The 13,491-nt window shown below is 36.3% G+C and overlaps 1 protein-coding gene across 1 annotated transcript; it reads left to right on the forward strand.

The window, feature by feature from the left end:
* The first annotated feature begins 345 nt into the window (after positions 1–345).
* On the forward strand, positions 346–12,478 carry LOC115213092 (collagen alpha-6(VI) chain-like). Its single transcript, XM_029782013.2, has 3 exons — positions 346–446; positions 9,444–10,007; positions 11,677–12,478. Exons 1-3 carry the CDS (start codon positions 380–382, stop codon positions 12,249–12,251), a joined length of 1,206 nt encoding a protein of 401 aa, XP_029637873.1. The 5' UTR covers positions 346–379; the 3' UTR covers positions 12,252–12,478.
* Positions 12,479–13,491: the final 1,013 nt, after the last annotated feature.

A 13,491-nucleotide genomic window follows, 5' to 3' on the forward strand; every position in this document is an offset into this window, starting at 1 on the left:
AGCAGATAAAACTTTATCAGTTCATAAATAAATGCCACCACCCTTACTCACATGTATGTACATGCACGCACGTGAAAAAAACTATATCTTTGTGCAGATATACATGTTACGTATAAATATTTTCACACACTTTATGATTCTAATATATGTACATACAAACTTACATACATGTATGTGTGTATGTATAAATATATATATATATATATATATATATATATATAATATATATATATATATATACACACACACACATATGCGTACATATATATATGCACACACATGTATATACATATATGTATATCTACACACACACACACATATATATATAAATGGACACGTAATACTTGAGTAATCTATCAAATAATCTGACAGCCAGAACATGGCTCCCAAATTATATTTAATATTTTTCATTTGCATGGTATTGAAAATCAATTTTGCTGCTTCACGTAAGTCGGAATTCATTATTCCCATACATACACGTCGATCTATTAATTTCATGATGACTATTAATGACCATTTTGGTCACAATCAGTAGCCAACTTCGATAATAGAATTATAGAATGCATACATGGTGGTTGTCTACTTTTTATGCAGAGTTTGACCACTTCCTGTAACTACACCTTAGAACCATCATGGCTTCTGAAGTGGTTTTTTAAACCAGACTATGTTTTAAAAAGACACCCTCATAGATTGCAAATCCGATTTGGGCTACCAAGAGCTGCAGTTAAGTCCTGATCTTTGTGTCTTTTAAGTTCTGATCCTAAATGTCTTTTGAGGCCTCCGTTAGATTTGCAGACCATCTGGCATACATTTGCATTGAAAGGTGTGCACAGACATATAGGCAGAATAGTTGGCGGAGGTTCGTTTTCCATGGGTTTGCATAATACATACATACATACATACATACATACATACATACATACATACATACATACATACATACATACATACATGCATGCATGCATGCATGCATACATACATACACTTATTTAATTTTTTTATCCGACATATATATGTCAGATACATACATAGGTATGTGTGTCAGATATATTCCTTCATTTTTGTTCCTTCCATTTATTTAATCTTCATATTTCAGCAGTAATTTTAACAAATCGCTCAATAAAATATTCTTCATTATTCACGACTTTTGGTCAACGTTGCCTTAACGATAGAAAACAGCGTGTCTTGGTTCGAAGAATTCATCGAGGCATGTTTTCAGTTTCACGTCGTTGAACGAAACACTTCGCTGAATGTTGGAGAGACACCGAAAAAAAACAGTGTTAATCTAAAGGCTTTATATCAGGAAAATACGGTGGGTACGGTAGAATTTTCCAACCGAAATCTCGAACAATAGTTTTGGTCAAATTAGCGACGCTGGGGCGAGTATTGTCGTGTTACAGAAGCATGCCGTCGACGGTCGGGACGTTTCAGCTGGATTGCTTCAATGAGCCGGTACATCAGCAGAATGTAAAGCTCTACCATGACCCTGTGATTATCTCCTCTACTTCACATTGACATAAAAACATCGGTTGGCAATGTGGTAGGGAAATCTCATTTCGTGTTAACGCGGAGAGTGGTGTCGAGCGAGTAAACTGGCGGCGATAGAGGAGCGCCGGATCTGTTTCTTTCGTTCAGAGCGAATGGTAACCCTGTATTGAGTTTTTGAATGTGCTCATCAAGTGAAGGTGACGGACGACGGTATCACAAGCGCAACCCATCTGCTGGGTCAATTCCCTGATGAATTAGAACGGATACAAGTTTCAATGGGTTTACTTTGAACTGAGAGATCAAATTACCCCTTCTTGAAGTGTGAAAATCAATTCTGTGCAGTTCTTTCAGCGATTATGCCTTCTATGTTCACAGCACAGAGCGGCTTTGGCAGCTGTGGAACTTTGCATTTCAAGTGAAGTAAAGCAGGTATCGAAATACTCATTTGTTATGTATTCTTTGGGTTGCGTTGGGACAATAAACAACTCATTGAAGGTGTTATTATGATTCTACGTGTTTATTTACTTGGCATGTTTACAAACTGTATATGTATAGCGGAGTGATACACACTGTGCGTATCCGCTCTAGTCCCAATTCATACTGTTTACTAAATGCACTTAACAAAATAGTACTAATAGTGGGGATGTATTCATATATACGTATACCTACGCATACACATCGTGACCTCCTCCTTCGGTCATGAATGACCATGGAATTGCACCTAGAAAGTTACCCTCCGAGGTACAAGTCTGGGCAAGGTTATTTTATGGAAGACTAGCAGTCGCCCACACATACCAGCCTCCCCTCTCCACGCCACCGATGTTATCAAAGGGAAAGGCAAAGGCTGACACAGCTTGGCACCAGTGACGTTGCAGCTCATTTATTAATGTGCAAGTGGCTGAGCACTCCACAGACACGTGTACCCTTAACGTAGTTCTCGGGGACACAGAGTGTGACAAGGCTGGCCCTTTGAAATACAGGTACAACAGAAAAGGGAAGAAATAGTGAAAAAAAGTTGTGGTGAAAGAATACAGCAGGGTTCACCACCACCCCCTGCCGGAGCCTCGTGGAGCTTTAGGTGTTTTCGCCCTGGGAATCGAAACCGCGATCCTACGACCGCGAGTCCGCTGCCCTAACCACTGGGCCATTGCGCCTCCACATAAATATATATAACACCCCATAGATATGAACATATAACATCATTTATGTTTTTGTACTTGACACTCATCATATGTCTGAAAAGCGGTAAAATTAATTCAAATTTAAAACACGATAAACGAAAGTTGCAGAGGAAGATTAGAGCCACAAAAATAAAACATATACACTACAATAAAATATTTTTGCCTTAATTCGAATGACATTGCAAATAAACAAATGAGTTAATCTCATAGCCCAATCTATCTATCTATCTATCTATCTATCTATCTATCTATCTATCTATCTGTCTGTCTGTCTGTCTGTCTGTCTGTCTGTCTGTCTGTCTGTCTGTCTGTCTGTCTGCCTACCTGCCTGCCTGCCTGCCTGCCTGCATGCATGCATGTTGAATTCCGTGATAGAAAATTCAACAAAAAAGTACTCCACCTTGTGAGAGATAGATATTATTTATCTAAAGGACACTATTAAATGTTACTAATAGTTTCGTATGTTGAGAAATATCTCAAACATATTCTTCAGGCACAAACCACACATCATAACGAACTAAAAATATTGAATAAGAGGAGAAACGCAAAAAAAAAAACTGAGAAGACAACATGTGTGTGTGTGTGTGTGTGTGTGTGTGCCACCCACCACCGCTTGAGAACGGTATTGGTGTGTTTACGTCCCCATAACATGGCAATTCGAAAAAAGAAATTGATAGAATAAGTAGCAGGTTTTTAAAAAAAGTACTGGAGTTGAATAATTCGACTAGAAATTCTTTAAGGCGGTGTTCCAGTATGGCCACAGTCTAATCATTGAAATAAGTAAAGGATAAAAGGCAGTATATATATATACACACACACACACACACACACACACACACACACACATACACACACACACACACACACACACCACACACACACACACATACATATATATATAATACAAATAAGAAAATGGAGAAACAAATTTAGTTTGTTCATCAACTTTCGGATATTAGAATGTTGGATTTTTATTCATTTAACAAAATGAGAACCTCAATAGCATACATATATATCTTATAATTCAATACATATAAGATAAGAATACAAATTATAAAAGTTGTAATATAAATCATTGAAATCATTAAAATCACTTCTTACAGCTGTTTCAGCCTATGGCTAAAAATAGCTAATTTTATTTCTATTGCCTATGGTTGTCAACATAATGAGGGTGTAGGCATTTAAAAATACGGTACTTATATATATATATATATATATATATATATATATATATATATATATATAAGCATAGGCCTCATCAGAGGTTACAAGGAACTTTAAAAATATTAATATTAATACATTAGACATGATATATATATATATATATATCCATGTAAATACTGAGTTCAAAAACTCTTCTGGGTAGAAAAAGTCGAATGCTATCTGTAATTTATGATGTCGAGCGTTACTCCAACATGGCCACAGTTAAATTACTGAAACAAGTAAAAGAATATATACCAAACTGGAGGAAATCACCCACTTAGGATTGGGCAGTTGTCTCGCTGACTTTGGACCCCTCTCCGTTGAATTATTCTAAAACTATTTTAATTATGACTTCTACAGTAAAATGGGATGTAACTCTATTTTCTTTTTTCTTTTTCCGTTTTTATTTATCCTTCCACTTTTAGCATCAACTTTCTCGTTTTTCTCGTGGTTTCTCATGTGCCAGCATCCTAATTTTCAAAGAGAACAGTTCATGTACTCAGAGCATGCAGATTGCTTCGCGACACGAGGGACGTTACAAAACTTGCCCGGCCAAGTATTTTTGTAGCTCTTACAACATTATGCCTGGGTGTTGAGGCAGTTACTCAACAACTCAAATGTGGACGTAATATATCTTGATTTTGCAAAAGCCTTTGACAAGGTGGATCATGGTATGATATGCCACAAACTGCATAATCTTGGCATAGCTGGAAAACTTGGAGAGTGGCTACATAATTTTCTGAAAGATGGGAGCTAGGAAGTAGTGGCTAATGGAGCCACCTCTATGAACACACAAATAGTGAGCGGTGTTCCACAGGGCACTGTCTTGGGACCACTGCTTTTTATAGTGGCCCTCTCAAATATGCCCTCAAGTGCCCGGATAGCTACCCTTGCAAGCTGTGCAGATGATACGAAAGTCTCGCAGAAAATACAGAACCCCAACGATGTTGCACACCTGCAGCAGGAGTTGGACTCAAGTTACAGATGGGCTGAGGATAATAATATGCAGTTTAATGCTGAAAAATTCCAATCCCTGCGCTACCAGCATCCAAAACTGAATATGAAACTCATAGGGTACACCGGTCCACCGGGAATTTCAATCCCAGAGCCTAAATCAATAAGGGAACTGGGTATCGACATGAGTGATGATACCTCTTTCTAAGTGCACATTACCAGGATGGCGACAAAGTGATATGCTATTATGCTAATCAACAATGTGTCAAATGTCTGAATTAGCGGTGTCGTTAATAATTTTTCCTTATCTCAATGATGCCGGTGACATGTATTAAAAGTCCCCTCATAGAATTATATTCATGATCTTCGCAGGCCCTTCTCGACAGGTTAGTGAGAAAGGCTAGGAATTATACACTACCTGAACATCTGCAGGATATAAATGTTAGTGGAGAGGGAACTGACTGTTTTGGTGTGAATGCTTTACAATTAATTAAATTTCGATAAAAGCACATTTCTGACCAACACATCACCCTCATAGAAGTCGAAAAATTGTCGAAGTATAAGGAAATAAGCAGGGAATGGGGCATGAAATTAAAAAAGAAATAGAACTTGAAACTATTGGAGCACAACATCATCTGAGGTTAGCCTTCCACCCCAACAAACTGTGCCGACTGGAGAAGTTGAACTAAGTGCTTCAAACTGCAGACGAGACACTCGTTTATTACCCAGCGCCTTCTTCGCCAACAGTGGTGCAACATACCTATTCATAAGTAGGCAGTACTTTACCACAAGAGTGATTCAAGGAAAGTTAAGTATCATGTATCTGACAGACCACAATGTCCGTAGTGACAAGAAAAACACACAACTCGTCGGCTAGAAAACTATTAAGTGAACGTCTTAAAATCTTTGAATAGTCGTTGGATTACAGCAGGAAACATTGTCTTTTGGCAAGTGTTTATCAGTGAACAATTTCCTCTTGGATAAGTTAGAAATCGATAATAGTTATCAAACTTGCGTGAGATAAAATATTTATTAGTAATAAATTTACATATTACCAAGCCAATATATATATATATATATATATATATATATATATATATATATATATAATATATATATATATATATATATATATATATATATATATATATAGGTAGGTATAATAAATTCAGGGTGAATACTTGATAAATGTAAGCACCTGTATATGCCAGCTAGTAGCAGAGGTGAGAGGATATATGTATCAAATGAAATAAAAACAGAACACAAAGGATGTCGCGGTACACATGTTTCGAGCTTTATAAAACAACTTTAACAAGTTACAGCCAGTTTGTGAGTTGCTAGCTGATCTCATATGTTAATGACATGTTACTACGGCTGGCTGTTATAAAACTGTAGTCTTCCACTCGTAGGAGAAAGCTCCCAGTCGGAATTAAACATTGTCTTAATGTTGCTTTTCAAAGTAGATCTTAGCCAGTTGAGAGTCACAGTATTGACTTGTTCGTAGCTATTTACTGTAATTTAAAGTAATTTAAACAAACGCGAAAAGATGCGAGAAATGTTTGAAGTTGTGTTAGAATGATGTAAAATGTGTTGGTTTAATTTCATTTGAACAGGATCTTTCATGACAAAATTATTGTGTTCGTCACCTGACATGACATTCTACATTTGAAGATAACGTTTGCTGAAACATAAGATGGCCAGTGAAAAGAATCATTAGAGTTCATGATTCCATTGCCCTTGCTCGTCATCTTCAAGATTCTATGACCACCAAGGGTCATAGAATCATGAAGATGCACATTCCGTTGGATTTTGAATGTTCTTGAATGTTGTGGTTCATGTATTCACCTGATGTAAACAGTTTTTTCTAATTATGTAATGGTTCCATTAATCAATTAAAAATTCGTTGGAAACAGCTGTAGTGAATTGACACATTATCCATCTGTTGTTATTTATTCATATATATATATATATATATATATATATATATATATCGGGGAGGCTCCAGGTCATCAGCGTCACTCGAGCTCATCCCAAATTTCGCATAAGACACATGCCTGCTCGAAGAATTTCACGTTTTCCCGCTTTATTTCTAACCACAAATGGCTTTTTTTTTATATATCTAGTACGATGTTTTTCTCTGTTTTTAAGTTAAGGGTAAAAATAAGCAACCCTTCAAAACACAACTGCTCTTTACACACAGACGCACAAAATAACAGCAATCAAAGAACAACAGCGGAGTGTTCATCAAACATCAGCTATCTGACTGTCGCCTGTACTTTTGACAAGAGATGCCACTTAGCCTTTTACACCTACCAGGCTCGTACGTATTAGCCCGAGTTGCTGGATAATTTTTCGTTCCTTTAAGAATATTGTAGAACGGAAACTTTTCATAGACTGGAATGTAAATGCTAATCTCTATAGAAATTTGTCTCAAGCAAACATTGAATTTGAATTACTTTTAATTTTTACGATTATAGATAGCGACTTAGGCTGTAACTTCTGAGCCCGAGTCACGCGCGTGTGAACGATGTCGAGAGAACTTCTGCTACGAATGATATTTTTTGACACAGGGCACTTCTAGGACACCACCAGACGCTAAACGAAAATAAATGAACTGCGACCAGGTTCAATAACAGGAGCCTGAGTTATTGGCTGCAATTACATACTTGAAATCAGTGTCGGCAGAAATTAAATCAGCTTTCAAATACACGTTCACTTTACTAAATTTATACTCGGGCTAAGCCCGAACAGCCCGAGTCCCGGAGCCGTCACTGATATATATATATATATATATATATATCTGGCGGCTACCTAGCAGGCCAGCCCTGCCAATATACACATATATTTGAATTTTCTCTGACTCCTCAGATTTTTTGAATGCTGGACTACTGGTTTTAAATTGATATTAAAATTAATATTAATTTATCTCCCTCAATTTTTAAATATATATATATATTATATATATATATATATATAATATATATATATATATATATATATATATATATATGTATATATATACACATATATACATATATATATATACATCATACATACATACATACATATATATATATATATATACATACATACATACATACATACATGCATACATATATATATATATATATATATCTTTATATATAAAAGTAAGGTTGTGTGCTGTCTGTCTCCTACGATTTAGATTCCTAACTACTCCCACATTTTGCGGTGCAGTTTAACCAAAAGCGGGTATCTTATAGTCGTGATTCATATCAAGCCCTTCTGGGTATTAGCGCGCGTCTACGATGAGTCTACGAATTAAAAAAAAAATTTACCATCAATTTTTCCCATTTTTAATGCATTTTTGGTATATATAAGGGAAGTAAGTCTCTAAAAATTTATTATTAAATCTCAGAACGTAAAAAGCTACAGTAACACCCCCCCCCCTTTGTGGTTAGCCATATTGAGATGGATATTATACTTTACATCTCTAAAAATGCTTATATAGTTATTTCCCTTACAAACCCGAGCAACGCCGGGCGATACTGCTAGTATTGGAAGCACTCCGTCGGTTACGACGATGACGGTTCCGGTTGATCCGAATCAACGGAACAGCCTGCTCGTGAAATTAACGTGTAAGTGGCTGAGCACTTCACAGACACGTGCACCCTTAACGTAGTTCTCGGGGATATTCAGCGTGACACAGAGAGTGACAAGGCCGGCCCTTTGAAGTACAGAAACAGGAAGTAAGAGTGAGAGAAAGTTGTGGTGAAAGGTGTTTTCGCTCAATAAACACTCACAACGCCCGGTCTGGGAATCGAAACCGCGATCCCACTGGGCCATTGCGCCTCCACACTGCTAGTATATATATATATATATATATATGTATATATATATATATATGTATGTATGGATGGATGGATGGATGGATGGATGTGTGTGTGTGTGTATATATATACACACACATGCACACACGCACACTCGCGCGCACACACACACACACACACACACACCACACACACACACACACACACACACACAATAAGCTAAGAAAAAGTAATTTCAAATGTGACTATGGTACCAAATTTGGAGAAATAAAGCAATTCCTAGACAGATGTAGACATACATAACTAACTATTAGGATATCTGGTTATATCACTAGATGTTTAAGCATCATCTTTCCTTTTTCGTTTCGCTTCCGCCATAGTGCTTTCGTTGTCGTCGTCGTCTTCGTTATTGATGTCGTTAAGTTTCAAAAACGCGGAACAATATTCATTATTTATTTAAGGATAGAGGCGGCGAGCTGGTAGAAACGTTAGCACGTCGGGCGAAATGCGTAGCCGTATTTCGTCTGCCGTTATGTTCTGAGTTCAAATTCCGCCGAGGTCGACTTTGCCTTTCATCCTTTCGGGGTCGATAAATTAAGTACCAGTTACGCACTGGGGTCGATATAATCGACTTAATCCGTTTGTCTCTCCTTGTTTGTCCCCTCTATGTTTAGCCCCTTGTGGGTAATAAAGAAACAATTATTTATTTAAGGAATTTAATAGATTAAAAAGTAAAGAGAGCTGGCAGCATCAAAGTTCGTTTGCTGCATTATTTGTCTTATTTTTATTTATTTATTTTATTTTTCAGGTTGTGAGGGCAGCAAAGTGGATATTTTCTTCATACTTGATTCTTCAGACACTGTCACAGATGAAGACTTTCAAAACGAACTAATATTTGCGACTAACTTTGTCCTTGGCATTAAAACCATTGGAAAGCAAGGAATACAGATAGGAATACAGACATTTGCAGCAAATACCCAAAACATTTTTCATCTTGATTCACATGATAACAAAATTGATATAGTAACTAGAATTACACGTATAAAACGCTTGAGAGGAATGTCTAATTTACATTTAGCTTTAGAAGATGTTAAGAAGTATGGATTCAGTCCGTCTCTGGGTTCCAGAGGTTTGGCTCATAAAGTAGCTATTATAATAACCAATGGAGCTATTTCGAATTGGCCATCGGCTAATTTTGAAGCTAAAAAGCTTATTCAGGATCATGTCCAAATTATTGTCATTGGTGTTGGCACGAATCTAAACCCCAGAATCTTTTTAGGTATCGCGTCCTCGGGGAATGATATCTTCATTGTGCCGAAGTTTAATGCCTTGGGAAATCTTCAGCAACAGATAAAACAATCTACTTGTAAAAGTAAGTGACTTTTGTAAAATGCTTTTTATAAGAGATATACTATGTGTCAAGTTTTGAAGGGACGTTACGAAAATCCAACATTATAGTTATTGATTCCCGATATACGAAATCGAGATAGTATTTAATTAAAATAGCCATCTATGTATCATACACTGTCAATAGGCCAGTTACTGTAGTATGTATCCTGAGATAAACATTTCTCATGGCCTTCGTGTTGAAAACACAATAAATATCAGTGAGATAGAGAGGAGGAGGGGAGAGGGAGAGAGAGCGAGAGGGGAAAATTCATCCTAGCAGTGACCAGCGAGAGCGGCTGACACATTTTGTCCTTTTTGGACCGTTTTAATGGCTGAAATGCAATGGCGTTCTCGCTGGTTACTGCTAGATTAGTGGTCCTTAGCCGTTTTTTTTTTGTTTTTGTTTTTTTTATCAACGAATCCCTTTGATTACTATTTTATTCTAGTGAATTCCCACAGCCATTCGATGTTTAAAAACTAGTTTTATAGAAACTTCTTCCAAAATTCCTATTTTGTTCTCCACACTTGTGTAGGTTGAACTTGTGTAGGTTGAACCATGTAAAATGTTAGAGAAAGAAAGCTAGCTGTTTCTTGCAATACATATCAATATATGCATCTAGAGCAAAATCTTTTCAGGGGCCCTTAAAATACTATTCTCTAGGGCGGGTAAAATTCCCGAGATTAAAATATTATTGTGGATCCTTAGTTTACTATTTTGTAGCGTGGACCCACAAATTCTTGTATAGATCCTCAGGGGCTATATGGACCACAGTTGAGAACCACTATGCTAAATGAATTTTCGCCTACCCCGAATACTTAATGTTTCTAACACATGAAGTCTATAATGGGATGTTATCTCGGGACAAATACCGCAGCAAGTGGCCTATCGACAATGTGTATGCATTATGACACATAGATAATTATTTTTAACTATTGATTTATTTTGACTAGGCACAAGTCGATATAGAAGTAGTACCTTTTATATCCAATGGAGGTGGAACTCCCATTTCATCTGGGAATTGCGTGTACATTCAGATACGCTATGAATTGTAGAGCTTTCTGAAATTCTAGAACATTCCAAGTTAATTAGTGAACAGCAGTATTTAAGGTGTTGCTAGTTGATTTCTCATCAACTCATGTTGTAGCTGATCTTATGTGCTATTATTTTCTGCGATGAGCAGAATTCTTACAAATGGTTCTGAAGAAATGAAAACTAGTTATTGGAAATATGTATTATAAACTACGATGTGTGTTATGTATTACGATTTTTTAGAATAACCTCATAGAGCAAAATATAAGAATAACAACGATTTTCCGAACACTGATTGTCCGGGATCTCTTATAATAATCCACACTAATAACTCACGAACATGAAGAGAAAGACCCTGCGGCTACCAGTCTTGCACAAATTAGTACCTTGCACAATAATGTATTACTTGTGTCATTTATACTAATGTGCAGGTACCTGTAATTTATTTAATCATTTAAGTTAAATTTAATCATTTCAGTTAAATTTAATATTTGTTCCTTGTTTCGGAAAAATCAGTAATACAGAATAGCTTTGGAACCGAAGGTTCTGAAAAAACGATGCTGTACCTGTATGTAATTTTTTTTTTCTATTCTCCCAGTAATGCAAATTATTTCCTTTCTAGCTTGCAACGTAATTCCAAAAGATGTCATTTTTGCTTTGGATACTTCTACGAGCATAGACGTGTCAAAGTTTACAGATATGACGAAATTTGTGTCGGACTTCGTTCTTCAAACAATTGTATTCGGTCAAAACGGTACCCAGGTCGGAATATATACTTTCTCTGATTTTCCAAAATTAGAACTTCCACTGGGTATAGACGACGAAAAGCTTTCCTTTATTAGTGCGCTGAAGGGCTTATCTCTGGTACACGGTCAAACAAACACTGATTTAGTTTTAGATGCTGTTCAAAAGGATGGTTTCAGTACGGCATTTGGGGCGCGACCAAATGTAAAGCATGTGTTGATCGTTGTTACCGATGGTGCTTCACAAAAGCCGTTTGAAACTCAAATAGCAGCCAGAAAACTACACGCATTGAACGTTGAAGTATTCGCCATTGGAGTCAGTAGTAGTGTTGACACGAACGAGCTATTTAAAATAGCATCGTCACCTCAAAATGTGTTCATGAGCCCAAATTTTCAAGTATTAAGCCAGCTTGTAAGTAGTATCAACAAACTGGTATGTGTAACGACGAAATAATTCTCAAATGATTGACAGCTTTCATACGAATCATTGCTACTTGCCAAATAAAACTTTAAAAAATTCTGAATCAATGATATATAAGAGACTCAAAGGTTTGAATACAATATAACGTTAATAAAGTTTTGTTTTCAAAAAATTCATATCTAGAAGGAAGAGTACCAGATATCTTGGCTTTAGGAAAAATCATCATTATACTGGTTAACGAGCGTTAGGGTCACTAATTTCTTAAAAATTCTACGTCTAAAAAAGAAAATTAGGTATCAAAATATACAGTTATATGTGTATATATATAATTGTATAGATATGTCTGTATGTATATATGCATATATGTACAACTATAAAATAATAATATGTATATCTACCAAGTTGCATATATAACTGCGTTTGTTTCTTTACGAGCATGCGTACTTACAATCCACTCAATGTTTTTAATTCCTGTTAATAAATGTATGTCTACGTGTGTTACTGTTACTGTAGGATGGAATACTAAAATAACCACAACTAAACTGTAATTACAAATAAATCCTGACTGATGGTTCGTAAATTTAATGCTCCAAAATTCTTATTCCTACTTACTATAAACGGTAGCAACATTTGCTAACAGCACTTTGTGCAAAGAATAAGAAGGCAAAGCTTTAGGAACTTTGATGACAGAACTCATATTGAACTTGTATTTCGTTTATCGATATGTCTGAAAGGATGTAGGTAATGAGTAAACTTATACTTGAATGTGTTCTCAGTGAAGCTAATGTAACTTTTTTCAGTACCGCTTTGAAGATTACCTTCACACTATGCAAATGCTTTTGTGAGAAACATACCATCAAGATGATAGAATGTTATGGTATTACTATTGGAGTAAGGTGATGGTTTACGATATTCATATTCGAGGATTTATTTTGTTATTGATTCTAACTATGTCAGAATCCAAATTTTTGGATACGACTCTAGCTGACTTCGATGTTATGTTCATTGAAGAGTTTATTTTAATTTTTAGTGTATTGGCCACGATAACGAGGGCTGAGACCATGACCTGAAGGCGCGCTGAGATCAGAGGTATTTATGCTGTTCACGCTCTTCTCGAACAGTTGCAAGTTGACGGGTGTAGGAAAACGTGTGCGTGGAATGAATTTTAGAACGCCGATGTTTTGGGGTAGAAGGACTAAGCAGAGTCATTAATACGGAGCCTGGATGTAGAAAGGAATAGAGACGAGTAAGTCGGTGATGTTTGGCTGAATGT

The sequence above is a fragment of the Octopus sinensis genome, linkage group LG6, assembly GCF_006345805.1.
Source record: "Octopus sinensis linkage group LG6, ASM634580v1, whole genome shotgun sequence".
Classification (NCBI taxonomy): Eukaryota; Metazoa; Mollusca; class Cephalopoda; order Octopoda; family Octopodidae; genus Octopus; species Octopus sinensis.